Genomic DNA, 17,300 nt, shown 5'->3' with positions numbered 1-17,300 from the left:
AATTTGTGCTTTTTTAATTTGTATTTTTAACCATGTTAATTTAGCGAGTGACAGATGGATTTATTAAGTCCACAGTGTAAAATGCAGTAACTTAGTGCTTGGCTGTTGTACGCAGACCATAGTAGTTGGCAGAAGTTAAGTTACATAGAGAAGTTATCAACATCCTGCAGAACTGACAATGCCTGGAATAGTCTTCAAGAGGAAATGTATCAGAGAAGAGTGCCCTATTAGTGAACCTTATTCTGTGAAAGCGCTTGGTTGACAACAGATATCCAAATATCCAAATATATACTTAGGCTCTCATTATGAGTTGGGGTATTTCACCCGCAAGTATACCTATGGATGAAATACCCCAAATAGCAATTTCAAGTGTGTTCAGGACTGGCATTATCGGATCTGAAAACTCTGGGCCCAATAATTCTGGGCCCAGAGGCACCAGGTCTAGTATGGCAGGTGCTGCAGGCAGCAGCATTCCCTAAACCCCACACGCGACTTGCAGAAGCCCGGGAGTAGCAGACAATGATCCACCCGGACAGGCACAAAGGTGCACTGCACCTCTACTCCCCCAACTCCACCTCCTACACCTCATCAGCACACCTGCTGGCCCTTTACATCTGCTCACAACAGCTGGAAAATATCAGTGTTTTTTACAAAATCAAAAAAAACTGACCAGTAAAGTGCTTGGTAACTCCGAGCCAAAGCAGTTATTCCCTAGTTTGAGGAAACTCAGAATGACAGAACTTCGGTGCAGAGACACCAGCCGGTCTCTCAGCAACAAAGTCCCCACCAATGTAATCATAAAGGTCTAAGAATCTTTAATGCAGAGCAACTGGTTGGCTCTTAAGAACACTAAAGAGGGACGCTACCTGGAAATAGTGTGGAGGTTGTCCCCTGCCCTACAGCTGACTTTTGACAGAATCCTGGCAGTCATTGCAGACTCTAGGGATACTCTGCATACTCAGATAGGTAGCGTGCCAGCAGAGTTGGGCCTGTTACGGTCAGACCATTGGAAGCTGGCTGACAAAGTCAAGGAGGCCGAGGTGGTGGTTGCTGAACTGTGACCAGTGCAGCAGTCCCTTGAGTACCAGATTACTGATCTTACTGCACGAGTGAGGATTCTGGAGAGCAGGGACGATGATGTGGAGGGCCATAGTTGGCACAACAATGTGGAGTTGGTAGGACTACCTGAGAGAGTAGAAGGTGAGGATATGGTTGCTTATCTTGAGAAATGGATGATAATGCAGGTAGCCCCACTGGGCTGTTCTCCTTTCCTTGCCCTTGATCATTTCCACTGAGTTCCTGCGAGGTCCCCGCCCCCGGGCAGGCAGCAGAGGCATGTTGTGGCTCTGCTACTGCACTACCAGGACCATGATATCCTGCTCCAAAAGGCACAGACAGATGGCCCCTTCTGAATTAACAATGCAGCAATGACTATGTTTCTGGAATTTACTGTTGCAGGGCAGGCTAAGCAGGCTTTTTTTCTGGAGGTCAAATGTGCACTGAGAGACGCGGACCCCAGAAACCTACTTCTGTTCCCTTCCAAGCTTTGAGTTATGCTGGAGGGGAATACGAATATCTTTTTAACTCCCACACATGCCTGGCAGTGGCTGGATAAGTACAGGGTGGAGGGGGTGGGTGGGGGTGCACTCAAACATCAATCTTGTCCATGAAAAAGGCAGCGAAGGAGGCTTGGAACCTGAGCAAACACGAACCGTACATGGGGACCGAAAGAGGCCAAGGCGGACCAGGATTAAGCTGCAGCCTTTCTGGCGGCCACTAGCCTCACCCATGGTGGGCAGACTGACTGAGAAACTGGGACCTATGAAGATGCTCATTCTGTGGACTCTGGCTCGGACGACATGGCTGATAGTGAGCTGAGTATGCTACATGTGACCCCTCAAACAGCAGAGGACTTACTCTGAACTTTCACCTGTGAGATGGTAAGGTGGGGGCACAGGTGGGGTGAGGGGCTGCGGAGACTCCTGTGATGATTCTACTCCACTGAAACCCTGTGCCCCTACACTGTCCTTATGGTGCCGTCTCCCTGAATGCGGGCTATAGTTTTCAAGTATCTATATATGCTTACTGTTACTCCTTTTACTGTCAAAAGTGCCTGAGATGGTGGTCCCTGCATGACTGGGGGATGTGGCCCTGTCTTCCATTTTCTGTTTCCGATTTGCTGAAGTGCGGTTGGGTGACTGTAATGTTGTGGGGCCGGTGTAGATGTTGGCTCACACTGCAGCTTTTCCACTGGGTGGTGGGTAGCGCTTTCAAGATCTGTATGGTTTACATCATGTCTAAATTTGGGTGGCCGGCCGTTGCCACACTGCTCTGGGGTAGGGAGTTTGTTTGTTTGGTTGTTGAGTGGATCTTAGCGGTGGTGGGATCACCTTTCAAGAATTGTGTGCTCTGCAGAGGGTTGGAGGGGGTTGAGGAAGTTTGCCCTGGTCTGCGCTGCACGAGTATGTCCAAGACATATACTGAGCTTAAACTACTAACCTGATACATTAGGGCCATGGCAACAACCACTCTACAGCATAAGATTCACATGTTTTTGAAGCGTATGGCAGTGCATATCACTCTCTTGCAGGAGATACTATCAAGGAGGCGCAGCACCTCCAGAGGCATTGGAGAGTACAATTTTTGCCAGAGGAGACTTCACCTATGCTTGAGGTGCCCTGATTTGGGTTCTGGTGGGTGTCCCCTTTGAAGCCATGAGGGTCAGAGTGGACAACGAAGGCAGGTATGTTCTGGTGGAAGGGAAGTTTGACGGTAGAACCTTGACAATTGAGTGTGTAGATTCCCCTACCCAAGATCAGCAAAAAATTTGGGCCCTCTTGTCAGAGCAGCTGGGAGTGTTCAGGGGACTGAGGATGATACTTGAGTCTGACTTTAATTGTGTGTGGATACCATTCTTGATCCCTCAACTCCACTGCTGTCCGGTTCTCCTGCACATAGGCTTGCAAAGTGGTTGAGGGACTGGACGTACAGAAGGAGGCTTGAAAATACTTGGAAGGCCCAACATGGCAAGGAGAGAGACTTTTCCTTTTCTCTGGCCTGTATGCCCTACATGTCATTTTGGACAAGTTCTTATGTTCCACGCCTTTTGCCAGTTTGATATCCATACAGAATATCTTGGTTGCATTCTGTGGGATCACAGCCTGCTTCTCATGGGTTTGCGATTGGGGAAACCCCAACCAGTAATTCCCCCTTTGGCGCCTACATCCTAGTGCCCTCGAAGACAATATTTACCAGGAAGGCCTGCGGAAGGCCATCCCAAACTTTTTTGCCCATAGCACGGGCACTGTCTCTGACTGCTTTATTGAGTGTGAAGCCTTTAAAACAGTTAGTAGAGGCCACTGCATGGGTGTGACAGTGGGGATCCAAGGGAAATTGACTGTAATTTTTTTTACTAGACAGGACCATTCCTGATTTGGAAAAATGCAACAACCCAGACCCTGTTCTGGGAGGGCACCTGGTGGATGCCAGAGAACGCTATAACACTCTATTAGAAAGGTTCAGGTGTCATGTCTGCTTTGAGACACAGGGGGCAATTACATCCCTGGTCATCCCTGGTCAGGTTAGATGGACTGCGGGTATACTCCCAAGTGGATATTGATGCAGTCCTTCAGGAGTATTACACTGGACTGTATTGGAGACAGGCTGAGGAGTCAAAGGAGCTGCTGGACGCTTTCCTGTCTCCTCTGACATTGCAGGGGTTGACTCCAATCGCTACTGAGAAGCTAGGAGGGCCCATTAAACCCTAAGAAATTAAGAGTGCTATTAAGGACATGGCATGTGGGAAGACGCCGGGTCCCAATGGTGTGGTGGCAGAGTTTTACTCCAAGTGTGGTGGTTTGCTTGCCTCTCGCTTGGCAGACATGTACAAAAAAGCTCTGGAACTGCAGGCACTGCCAGCTACCATAAGAGATGCACTGGTAGTCCCCCTCCCAAAGACCACTACGCAGAGGGCGCCCACCACAGCATTTCAGCTCTTGTCCATGTTGAACATGGATTGAAAAATCCTTAGTGAGGTGCTGGCCATGCACGTGCTTCCACATAAGCAGGTGCTGATCCATCTGGACCAATGTGTATTTATTACACAGCGGAACACTTCCCGCAATCTGCGTCATCTGTGCTCGTTGCTGTTTGCCCCCAGAAGAGACATAGATGCTGAGAGAGCAGGTCTGATGGCTGTAGACCTGGAGAAGGGGTTTGAAACTGTTAGCTGGGCCTACCTGGAGGCTGTTGTGGACCGGATGCAGATGGGAAACTCTTGGGTGGTGTGGGTTTGACTGCTGTACATGGCATAGGTCTGCACAGGTAGAAAAGGGTAGAATCCACCCACTTGGGTGCTGGCATTATGGTTCTGCCAGTTGGACTCATTGTATGGCTTGCCCCAAGAATAATTCCTCATTTATGAGGTGTTGACCTGCACATTTACGGTCCTTTGGGATGCAGGGGTGCATGAGCCTTGGGCACATGCAGTTCTGCACGTATTGCTGTCGTTGGGAAGGAGTAGGCACCTTGTTTAGGGGCTATATGGTGCTCATAATGCATTGGCACGGAAGCCCCTGTCTGCTTTTCGGTAAAAGTGGCATGGTATCTTGGACAGGGGGTGTTGATAAAGGAATGGGCACGGATGTTAGCATACCTGCAAAAAATCTCCTGCAATACCCAGTTTAAGGTGATCCAGTATAATTACCTTCACCAGATTTATGTCACCCGAAGACACTAACTGCTATATACAGGTGGGAAGCCAGATGTTGTCCCCGCTGTCACTGGTGGAGGTGGATTTCTGCCATATGTCTTGGTCCTGTGCCTCTGTTAGGATGGTGCATAGGGGGTGAGGAGAAGATGAATAGCACCCCTATGAATGGAGGCGTTGGAAGCTTTTTACCCCCGGGTGTTCATGGCCACCCGCCAATAGAGGGCTCTGACTGGGAGCGACACTGAGATGACGACCTAGGGATGGACCTGGGGGTACAGCTGAAAGCGCCAGTGGCAGTTAGGACTGGGACCAGAATTGCATTGTTATGGTGGTTTATTCTCTGTGTATGTGGCTGATGCAAGTAATGAGAATATGAAATCCTCATTGGATGTGAATGTGTTTTACATGAAGAGTCCTTGCCTCCCATTTCCCCCTCAGACCCAGTTCTTCAACCACTGTCCTGATTTCATGCGTTGGTTGGTGGCCCGCTGAGGATTTACTGTTTGTGTTATTAGCTACCTTAGTGTTCTTTTAGTGTTTTGAACTAGCTATATACCTGCATTGGATCCGAGTGTGGTGCAGTACAACCGGAAGTGTCCCACTGGTGGATGGGGATACTATTGATGGTACTGTGCTTACAATTAATAATGTGCATGCAAGCCTCCAGTTCTCTTGTGGTTGCTTGGGTACAACCCCAGCTTGGGGTGGCATGATGGAAATGTCATATTGGTGAGCTACGATATTGTGTAACTGTAAAGTAATATAAAAATGGTAATAAAAACACCTTTTTAAAAAATAAATTGATTCCAACCCACCTTGCCTCATTACAGTTAACTAGAAAGTAGCAAACCAATTGCAGTATTGGTTATCTGTCGACTTGTACACCAGTATCCCTCTGGAGATCTCTTAATTAAGATGGAAAATTCACTTTTTAGAAATGTATTTTAAATCAGGAGGCTGGAATGAGGGTTAATAGATACATATACTTATTTTACTAAGCAGTATTGTTTCAAAATGTATATTATTGTGGTGGGTGACTACTGACTTTAATGTACTAACACAAGTAAAAGCACAGACTATTTGTGCAACCTGGCTCTTTCTTTAAGTATCGATTTATGTAACCTGGTTTGATTCCCCAAGCTTAAAGTGTTGTTGTTTACATGTTGTGTATTCCCCAGTTGTGACAAATCATAGTTTTCTTGGATCTTTCCAATGTTGAGCTGGTGGAGCTAGATTGTACATAATGATAGAGAGCTCATTAATTTAACACCATGCTAGCTTTGAGGGGTCAACATTAAGCTCTCTTTCGAGTCTTACGAAGTGGATCAGGGAATTTAGGTAATTTCTGTCAATGTTTTCTTGATTTTAGCATTTCTGTCTCTGGTTTAGCAAGGTGAAGGTGTGTTAAGGTAAGGACTATGAAAGAAATGAAGCGGGCGGCAGATCACTCTAATTTAAAAGATTTAGGGCCATAGGTATCAAGCACCGCTTTTGCGATTACTAAATAGTTATTTTTACTGAATTGCTGTTTGGGAATCGCAATGTGCAATGTAACAGTTATCTCTCAATATTCGCATTCACAATGTGCAATTACCAAATAGCGATTCGGTAAAATGGTAAATTGCTATTTGGTAATGGCAAATTGCAAAATGTTGCATTTTGGAGCAGCTTGATGACCTCACAATCAGGTAGTGGGTAAATCTTTGCTGTTTCTAGAACCCTGAGCCAGAGGAGGAGGCAGACTGTAGGAGCTGATTATAAGGGAGCCAGTTTGGAGTGTTTTTCCTTCCAAGACTGTTGCATTCAGTGCCCAAAACACATCATGAACACTGAGGGGAATGCAAAGGAGGCAGGAGGGCACAAAAGGAAAATAATATTTAGTGGCAGAAGAAGTGGTAAAGAGCCATGACAAGCTCTTTGGAAAAAACTCCCTGCATGTGCAAGAGCGTGAAAAGAGGAAAATGTGGACTGACTTCCAGACCAAGAACAGTGCGGTGGGTGTGACGCACCACTAAATTGAGGAAATACACAAGGGGTGATATGATTTACATACACGGGCCAAGTAGAGGGTACCGACTAGGCTTGCAGAGGCAGGGAGTACTGGCAGAGGACCATCCACCCAGACACCATCCTCCCCCTTGGAGGACATGGTAGAGGCAACTCTGCACCCTGAAGCCATCGTCGGGGTCACTGCCATTGACACCTCAGAAACACCCAGTACCAGCAAAGGTAAGAAAAACAAGTTGTGTAATTACTAAATGTGCAGGGAAAATAGTACCATAGGAAAAATCAGTGTCAATGTACAATCTTAAAATAATTCCACGCCACACATTCTATGCAACCCAGCAATGCATCATGGGAGTAGTAGTCTGTAATGCAACAGTGAACCAATATCAGAGATTGCAGCACTGTGTATTTCCATACAAAGAGATGAGAAAAATGGCAAGTAGAAACACAATGTCAGGGAAAATCTTTAATTCAGAATCAAAATTTGAAATGAGACACACAAAAACATTTTTAATAGAAATATTTCTCATTGATGTTGCAGATGGGCCTGCACCACATGGAGCAGAAACAGAAAATGGGGAAAATGAGGAAACCCTGCCTCTGTCAGAGGTAGAAAATATTGTGTACACACCACCCACAACACCTGCACAACCCAGACGCAGGGCAACAGTATTAGGAGGCCTGGAGGCATACATGTTGAAGGTGCAGTGCCTACAGTGTAAGCACATGAAGTCAATGCACATAAATTTCATGAAACTGAATCACAACATGAGTCAGCTGAATGCAACAGTGCTGGAAGGACAAAAACAGCAGACAATTTAAAGGAAATGTCAAATGCTATTAAGGAACTCTGCACAGTAATGCAGCAGGACCATGTCACACACCGTAGGCCTCATCACCAATTGATGGGCAGATTGGATGTGGTTAGCAGATCTGTCCATCGCCTAACGAATGCAAAAGCATTACTGGTGGGACATGTTGTGACCATGCAAGTAGAAATGGCACATTGTAATGGAGACGTTGAACGAGGATTGGTGCGGATTACCAATGCACTGGAGAACATGCAGGCAGCCCGGATTGCTGGAAACAGTGACTTAGGTGGAGGGGATAGTGAGGAGCTCTCTAGCCTCAGTAGTGTGGCTGCCCTGTGATGGAAAACATGCATTGCAGTTCCAGACACAGTGCAGTTTCAGGGGCCTCACCGAGACATGCCACTGAGCCCACTAAACGTTCTAGTGGAGTGCGTGGACGGAAAAAGTGATGGAGACATGTATCAGTACTTGTTGTTTGGGGACATTGCAAAACATATGTCATATTTATGGTGATGCATTTGATTTGAGTACAAGATGTGCTTTTGAACATCATTTGTTGTGTACCCACATATTTGACCTAAAGTTAAAGCAATAAATGTGATACCTGTAGCATTGGAAAACAACATGTTGTCTCATCATTACTCACAATAAAAATAATTGCTCATTATTTTGGCATGTCTTAAGCTGGCCTTCTGCTGCTCTTGATCCATCTGCTGGCTGACGAGGTGGTAGTGGCTCATCATCCTCATCAGAGTCCATATCTGAGAGGTTGAGGGGTATGCCTCTCCATGTTGCGATGTTGTGCAATGTAGACCCAGTTGTAGGCCCAATCTTGCAGCAGGTCTCAGGATTGTATTTTAGTGCCCTGCTGCTTTTATGTAGACATCGGAAGCAACTCTTCAGCAAACCAAAGATCCGCTCTATCACACTACCATTCTCTTATGTACAGCATTGTAACGCCATTCACTTGTAGCCAGATTCATATATGGTGTGAGGATGAAGGACCGCACTGCATATGCACTGTCTGAAATGCAATTTTGTGAGCTGCAAGTCCTGTAGGAGTGTTAGGAAATCTGATATACTCATTTATTTTACTTACCATTGTATTCAGGAAAGCAGTGAAGAAGCATGAGGGTGCTCTTTGGGACACACCTCCAGCTGCTACTATTATCCCCTGGTAGCTTCCTGACCCTAAGAGGTGCAGGGAACATAATGCCTGCACATGAGTGGGAATTGGATTAGTTCTGTGGGTGTGTGTCACAGCAATTGAGGTTGCAATACTGCTATTAGGTCTAGTATCATGGACGAATTTAACCTGTACTTGTCAGATCTCCTCCTCTGTTTGATCAAACAATGTTATGTGCATTCTGAAAATGTGCTTCTCCCTCTCCTCACATCTGCCAGGATCCTCATCCTCCCCGCCATGACTTAGAGTGTAACCATTGTGGAAATTGCTGAGGCACTCTGGGCTTCTTTATGTAGGATACACCTGATTACCAACTGATTTGACTTGGTTATGAATTGCACATGCAAAATCACAGTTTTGTGACTGTTTACAATTTGTAAATGGTTCCTACATTGATTTTGCAGTTACCTATTTGTGAATCACTATTTGCAATTCGCAAATTGTAGTCACAATTTTAAGGAATTTCTATTTTTGTGATTCCTTAAAATTGAACTGCAAATGCCTTTCATACGTTGGGAACGGCGATTTTGAATTCGCAAACAGCCGAATTCTACGATTCTCACCGTTTGCGAATGCAAAAACGTTTGATACATATGTTGAATCTCATTGCGAAAATCAGGTACAGTCTGGTGCCCTTATTGTGGGTAGGAAAAGTGGTAATGTTGTAGCAGATTGTTGTCTGATAGGAATGATTTGATAAAGGATATGATAATACCTGTGTGCCTTTCCCAGTAGTGCTTGAAATCTCTCAGGAAAATCTGATTACAAAAGGAGTTGAGTTGAGCAGTGCTATAATCAAGAAAATAATCTTCTTGCTGATGGCTGAGCAGGATTAGATATACAGCTTTAGAAGTTTAGATGTTGCGTTTGTAATTAGCACAGCAGAGCATTGGAATGTGGAGAGATTTACTGAATTTATTGTCAACCTACCCCTTAGGTTTTTTTTTCTCTTTGTCCTTGTTGTAGAATAAGATACAAATGTGCTATGGAAGATTGCAAGATGACCTGAATCAGGTATCTACGAGTGACAAGGTTACAGTCTTGGGTGAAGTCAGCTTTGGAAGTTGCATTAGAGACCACAGAGTAGAGTTGAGGAAGGAAGCTTTGTGTGATCTGTACGAGATGTGTCACTAGACTGAGAAGAGGTGATTCTTCTGAGGTAGCTTGGGCAGTCTAATATTTGATTGTGTTAAGGATTTTATGCTCTAAAGACTGTAAAACCATGATGCTGTGATATACAAAATTATGGAGTTGTTGGTTGTGGGGTGATTTAGTAATAACCGTGGAGTCATGCTTCAAAGCATGGTGTTTGGTGTATATGTTGGGCTACTCAGATACAAACAAACACAAGCCATGATGGCCAGCCCAGAAACCATAATCAACTACAAATACCACAGTCTTGGACTGGGCTTAGTGAACATGGGACTGCTCTTTTTTTCACTAAGGACATACAGTACTAAGGCTGGAAGCTACAGAAAAGTAATCTCCACGTGTCAAGACGGTGAGTAAGAGAGGAAGTGTAAAAGTAACGTAGTTTAATCAAGAAGGAGAGAGTGTAGGAAAGTACCATCTTTCTTGGCATGTTACCCCCAATTTCTACCTGGTTGTCAGTATGTTTTGCCTGTCTCACTGGGATCCTGCTGGTCAGGACCCCAGTGCTCCTAGTTCGAGGCCTAATGTGTGTGTTGTCAGTAGTGCTTATGCTCTTTCTGCTTCCAAATTAGTCACTATAGTTTAGTGACTTCATTTACCAATTCCAATTGGCACACTGGACCCCCCCTTATAAGTCCCTAGTAAATGGTACCTAGGTACCTAGGGCATTGGGGTTCCAGGAAATCCTTATGAGCTGCAGCATTTCTTTTGCCACCCATAAGGAACTCAGACAAACCCTTTCACAGGACTGCCACTGCAGCCTGCGTGAAATAGTGCACAAACTATATCACAGCCATTTTCACTGCACTTAAGTAACTTATAAGTCACCTATATGTCTAACCTTCATTTACTGAAGGCTAGGTGCAAAGTTACTAAGTGTGAGGGCACCCTTGCACTAGAAAAAGTGCCCCTACGCTGTCCAGGGCTAATTCCCCGGACTTAGTGAGTGCGGGGATACCATTCCACGCGTGCACTACATATAGGTCAATACCTATATGAAGCTTCACGATGGTAACTCCGAATATGCCATGTAAGGTGTCTAGATCATGGAATTGTCCCCCCATTCCAAATCTGGTATTGGGGGGCCAATCTCGTGCATCCTGGGGGCTCCACTATGGACCCCCAGTACTGCCAAACCATCTCTCTGAGGCTTGCGCTGCAGCTACAGCTGCTGCCACCTAACACACAGGGTTCTGCCCTCCTGGGGTCTTAGCAGCTCAGTCCCAGGAAGGCAGAACAAAGCATTTCCTTTGGGAGGAGGGTGTTACACCCTCTCCCTTTGAAAATAGGTGTTACATGCTTGGGAGGGGTAGCCTCCCAGAGCCTCTGGAAATGCTTTCAAGGGCACGGATGATGCCCTTCTTGCATAAGCTAGTCTACACCAGTTCAGGGACCCCGAGTACCTGCTATGGTGTGAAACAGGACAAAGGAAAGGGGAGTGACCACTCCCCTGTCCAAGACCACCCCAGGGGTGGTGCCCAGAGCTCCTCCAGTGTGTCCCTGGTGTTAGCCACCTTGTTTTCCAAGGTACGGGGACACTCTGGAGATCTCTGAGTGGCCTGTGCCAGCAGGTGACCTCAGAGACCTCTCCTGATAGGTGCATACCTGGTTAGGTAGCCAATCCCCCTCTCAGGGCTATTTAGGGTCTCTCCTGTGGGTTCCTCTTCAGATTTAGATTGCAAGTTTCCACCAGGAATCCTCTGAAACCTCTGCTTCAGCTTCTGACTGTCTGATCGACCGCAGACTGCTCCAGGAACTGATGTAACTGCAACAAAGTATCCAGAAAGGCTACTGTGACCCTAGAACTTCATCTCCAGCCAGCAACTGCAACAGTTTCCAAGGTGTGCACGCTCTGAGGACTCCCTGCCTTCACCCTGCACCAGAAGAACCAAAGGAATCTCCAGTGGATTGACAAAGTCACTTCCCTGCTCCAGCAGGCACCTTCTAAGACGACGACCGGTTCTCTGGGACACCTCTCCTGGCAACGAGCATGCTCCCTGGAACACAGGTGGTGGACCCCTTCAACCCAGGCTGTCCTAAGGTCCAGCTGCCCAAATTTGGCGAAGGTAAGAGCTTGCCTTCCCGGGTTTGTGACAGTATCCCTGTGCACCGCGTCATCTCTAGCTCCTGAGGCCTCTGTGCACTATTTGCAAGAATCCTTCGTGCGTGCACAGGGTGGCCCAGGTCCCCAGCACATCCTGCGATGCGCAACTCGCTGAGTTGTTCTCTGGCGTTGTGTGACCTTTTTTTGTAGTACTGCAGCAACCGCACTTTGCACCTTCTTTGTCCCTGTGTCCTGGGACTCTCGTAGGTGCTGCCTGGTCATCTGTGGGTTTCCTCCAGTGTTGGGAGCCCCCTCTGCCTCCTCAGTCCGAGTTGAGGCCCCCAGGTCCCTTCTGGGTCCAGGCAGCGCCATTTTGACGCAAACAGCGACATTGCTTGAATCAAGGCTTGTTGGACTAATCCAGCGCTGCAACTTGCCTGCATCCAACATATCGACGTGGGACATCTCTTGCATCATGCAGGGACCCGCAGCCATCTTTTTTGGTGCTCTTCTGCAGACTTCTTCTAACTGGAGAATCCTCTTTTGCACCATCTTCTAGGTTGGCAGGGGCTCTTGTCCTCCCTGGAATCTTCTGCTACTTCTGGACTTGGTCGCCTCTTTGCACAGGTCTTCAGGTTCAGAAATCCACCGTTTGTTGCTTGCAGTCTTGCTTGGTTCTTGCAATAACTCTTATCACGACTTGTAGTGTATCCTGAGGAAACTTGCAGTACTTTACTCCTACTTTCCTGGGCTGTGGGGTGTGGTTTTCTTACACTCCCAGCGTCCCTCTACACACTACACTTGCCTAGGGGGGAATTTATGATTCGCATTCCACTTTCTTAGTATATGGTTTGTGTTGCCCTTAGGCCTATTGCATCCTATTGCATTCTATGTTATTGTCTACTGTTTGCACTATTCTGTGCAACCTGATTTTTGGTCTCTAGTGTATATATTGTGTATAATACTTACCTCTAGATGGAGTATTGCCTCTAAGATATTTTTTGCCTTGTGTCACTAAAATAAAGTACCTTTATTTTTGGTAACACTGAGTATTGTCTTTTATTGTGTATAAGTACTGTGTAACTACAGTGGTACTGCAGGAGCTTTGCATGTCTCCTAGTTCAGCCTAACCTGCTCTGCTACAGCTACCTCTAGACAGCCTAAGCTGCTAGAACACTGACTACATTTCATTAATAAAGGATAACTGGACCTGGTATAAGGTGTAAATACCTAAGGTACCCACTACAAACCAGGCCAGCCTACTACAAGTAGGATTAAAAGTATGCATAACAATTGTAGTAGTAGGAGAAGGGTAGGCATGGAATATGGGGTAGGAGTAGGTACATAAGCAGAGTTTGGTGTAGGAGTTGTGGTTGAAATAGGAGTAGTAATATGGGTATGAGTGTAAGTAAGAGTGGCAGTAGGCCCAACAATTAGGTGTAGGGTGGGAGTTGGCTATGGGGTGTGCCTCCATTCCATTGTATCCCCTCTCTATATATTTTTTGTGTTAATAAAATGAGGTCTAGCAAAAGCAGTCTGTAGCCAGACATATAAATAGGAGGTGACCTTTTTAGTGTGGATTTTAAAATTTGAGCCAAAAACCGACTTGTTTGCCCTGCTATGTGAATAATTACATTTTTGAATCAAGCATGTTAGGTGCATTTGTTTCCATTCTAACATTGGCTTCATGCAGATAGTTGAGTTATTACATGTTTTTGTCTACATTGCAGCATCATCAGTTTAGTTTAAGCAGGTGGACATTAAGTATTCCAGTAAGAAAGGAGGGCAAATTTCTGCCACACCTGCAGAGGAAGAAAGCCTGTCCAATTAAAATATGTTGCCACAACAGCAAGAGTTTTCCCTCTGAGGCAGATTCTACCACTCTAGTGGAAAAACTCTGCGACTGCAATCCTACAATGCTCAGGCCAAAATAATAGAATTAGCTCCACAACATAAGGATACTGAAAATGCACCTGTCACATTCTCAGTATTCTCATGTCAACTGTTCTTGACTTACCTCACAGCACATCAGGTACTCCTATCTGCAACTCCATTCAAGACTGCCATGGTTTACATGGCAATCTTACACAGAAAAGGGGTCACAAGAAAAGGTGGCAGACCAGAAAGCCTAAATTGGGCAGCCAGTTGGTCACCATTTCGAGAAGCAATTGCATAGCAAACAAAGCCAATGCAAAAGTGATGATAGTTGTGCAATCAGGGAGTCTACATTCCACTACCCTTTTAATAGGGCCAGGCAACACAGAAGAAGCCAAATGGTATTTTCTATGTGTTTTAATGCCTACCTCTAAATCAATCTGTTAATTCTCTCTCCTACTCTTCAAAACATAACTGAACGAGAAGGCTGTGGTGAAGACAGGTTTCTCTGAACTTTAACAGATCATGCACACCCAGCAGTACCTAGTCAATATGTACATATGAGCTTACTGTTGTATCCTCTGAACTTCAAGATACAAGCAAGAGAAGGGTTTGTCAACCCGCTAAATATCCTGTCCCAGTTTAAGAATAGCCACAGTGAATATGCTTGAGAGGCATTCAGGTAAAGATAATTCCACAAATCTTATTTGCTTTATGTTTGGTTTGGTTTATGACCTCATCAATGAGATGACAAGTGCATCCAGCCCCAGAAATAGCAGTCGGCCTGTACGGACCTGATGTGCTAATCTTAGCCTGTTGAACATAAACATGAGGTAAACAGCACTGCAGGCTACCACCAGATTCAACACTACTGTCCTCCTGGAATGGAGTTGGTGAGGTCTGTGAGGGACTGTGTTGTTGGTTTACTGGGGTGTGAGCCCTGGTCAAGCAAAAGCCACTCTTAGTTGCAGGGTGAACGACAGAAAGTCATTAAATTAACCTGTACGTAACACCGGGTAGTTTGGCACAAAAAGCAGTCAGGCTTAACTTAAAGACAATGTGTAAAGTATTTTTGCAGCACACAAACAGTAATAAAGTGAAAACACACACCATAAAAATCCAAAACCGATTTAGGAAAATAAAGTAAATTTTACTAATTTATTTGACCACAAAACCATCAAAATTTAATTATTAGAACCTGAGTTATCATTTTGCAGGTTTAAGGTTTGAAATAGTGCTCAAAAGCAAAAAGCACCGACCGCAGACATCTGGTTGCTCTAGACCGGGGCAAAGTCAAAAGTTAAGGCCGATCATGATGGAGCACGGTTCAGATACACAAAGTGGATTGAGCTTGGTCAGGGCTCACCTTCAGACTTAGAAAATGTCTGAAGAAAAAGTCTCTGAGAAGGTAGAAGTTGAGCGGGTCAAGGCTGCAGGAGTGTCCGAGGAGGGAGCATTGTTGTTGGATAACAGTGGAGTGATGCTGCAGTGAAGATATTTAACTTTGGACTTAGTTGTCAAGATGGAAGTCAAAAATCTCCAGCAGGATGAAGCAGAAGGCTGTAGCTGAAGACAATTCCACGAGGTCAGAAACCCCTTTGGAGAAGGACCACTGAAGTGGATTTGCTGCTGCGGAGAAGACTTAGCGGGAGAAGCTGCGAAGTCAATCCAACCTGAGATGCACCTCGGGCGGATAGGCAAGCAAGTTGTTTCTGATTTCCTCCTGGTTCTCAAAGCACTTTTTGGCCAAATGCTGTCCAAGTCCTCAGTTTTGGAATCTGGCCATCTGGTCACATTTAGCACCACACCCAAGGTTACTGGAGTAGATGAAGTCCTCTTCGGGTTCAGGACTTAACCAGGCTGGGTTCAGGTGTGGTTCAAGATGGTAAGAGCCTGTGATGTCCCCGTAGCTCTGAACAGGAGGCTAGAAATCTAGCCATTGGATTCACTTCTGGAAGTGCTGGGTGCAGATGAAGATGCAGGGTTCAACAGTAGGGCTGGCCTCTGAAGGTTCAAGATAGGCCCCAGACAGCAAAGCAGTCCTTTCAGGTACAACAGCAGTCTGACAGTGTGTACAGTAGGTCCAAGCAGCAGGCAGTCCTCTGAGAATCCCTCCACAGGTCCAGTAGTGAACTGAAGAGTGGGGTTGAGAGCCCTATTTCTATACCCTGGTGCCCTGTTTCTAGAAGGTAGGAGAAGTTTCCAGAAAGGTTCTTAGAAGCCACAGGAGTTTCCTGCATTCCCTGTCCTGGCTCCTAGCTGGCTGCACTGGCAATACAGGGTTGTTAAGCTTATCATGTGGTGGCAGAGCACAGCCTATTCAGTGGTAAGTGGGGCTGTGCTCAGTTCTGCCACTCCCCCCATCCTGCCAGTTGAAAGGTCATTCAGACTCTGCTAATCCCACTATAGTGTGACTGTCTGGGGGAAGTCACAGAGTCTGAAGTGTCAATTACACCCAGTTGTGACCTAAAGCAGGCTGCAGGCACAAAAGGGCAGGAAAATGGCAAATTTCTATAAGTGGCATTTTCAAACTTGTTATTATAAATTGAACTTAACCATTAAAGATGGTTTATCATTGCAGCTTCATAGGTACCACACGTCACATTTACCTCCTCCCCTCTAGGGATTACAGCTTATTAAATGTACTAAGGAGTCCCCAATGGTATACTATGGCAGGGGTAGTCCTCACAGTAGTGAAAAAAAATGTAGGCGTTTGTCATCAGGAAGGCCTATCAATTCTGTGTTTTGCATCAACCCTCTAAGACTGCTTTGCCTTTTTTAATGGATTGCAAGATTGATTGTCGATCAATAAGTAATGAGGAATCAACAGTATGTTTCCATGTGAGACACCAAAAGCCTGTCTTGATGTCCTCTGCCCTTTCTCTCTCCTGTTACCCAGATAAACTTTTTCCTGTTTCTGAACATTGTGAGAGTCTTGGCATCAAAGCTTTGGGAAACTAACACAGGAAAATTGGACCCTAGGCAGCAGTACAGGTGAGTGTGCAGCGCGTAGGCGCTGGCTTAAGTGTTCAATAGTGAGAGTAGCTTTCGTTATACTTCACTGGAACCATAGCACATTGTGGTAGTTGCATCTTTGGCTTATCTTGTATGTACAATGTTTATTTTTTTCGATGGGAGGAGAGGGCATTGGAGACATAATAGGTTATGGCATTACCTGCTCCCCCATGGTGCTGGTGGGGAGGGCAGGGGGTGAACTGTACAAAGTGCTCAAACGCTGTACTTAGAGGGCTATTGGTTTTACAGACTATGGATCAACACCCAGTAAAACCGTTATTCTTGCACCTGTTAATTTCAGGTGCAGCAACGCTGTGTCACTTGAGATATGGTCAAGCGGCACACCCAGAATGTATATGGCTTCACCAGACCCATATTGAGGGAATATGTGGGAAGCAGTGCTATAATTGCTGTACAGCTCCATTTTGTCTGGGAACACTAAAGACCAACACTTAATCAAGGTCAAACAGCCATTTGTGGCCAAGGAGACCTAGAATT

At 45.7% G+C, this 17,300-nt stretch overlaps 1 protein-coding gene across 1 annotated transcript in view; it reads left to right on the top strand.

Moving 5' to 3' along the window:
- Nucleotides 1-17,300, top strand: part of LOC138301518 (parathyroid hormone/parathyroid hormone-related peptide receptor-like) — a 198,893-nt gene that overhangs the window by 80,880 nt on the left and 100,713 nt on the right. The window contains exon 11 of the mRNA XM_069242032.1: nucleotides 16,687-16,781. Within this exon, the coding sequence (XP_069098133.1) occupies nucleotides 16,687-16,781 (95 nt within the window). The remainder of the gene's footprint in view (nucleotides 1-16,686; nucleotides 16,782-17,300) is intronic.

This window comes from Pleurodeles waltl, chromosome 6 (assembly GCF_031143425.1).
Source record: "Pleurodeles waltl isolate 20211129_DDA chromosome 6, aPleWal1.hap1.20221129, whole genome shotgun sequence".
Lineage (NCBI taxonomy): Eukaryota > Metazoa > Chordata > Amphibia > Caudata > Salamandridae > Pleurodeles > Pleurodeles waltl.
Note: the sequence above shows the minus strand (reverse complement) of the source record. Positions and strands in the feature narration are given on the sequence as shown.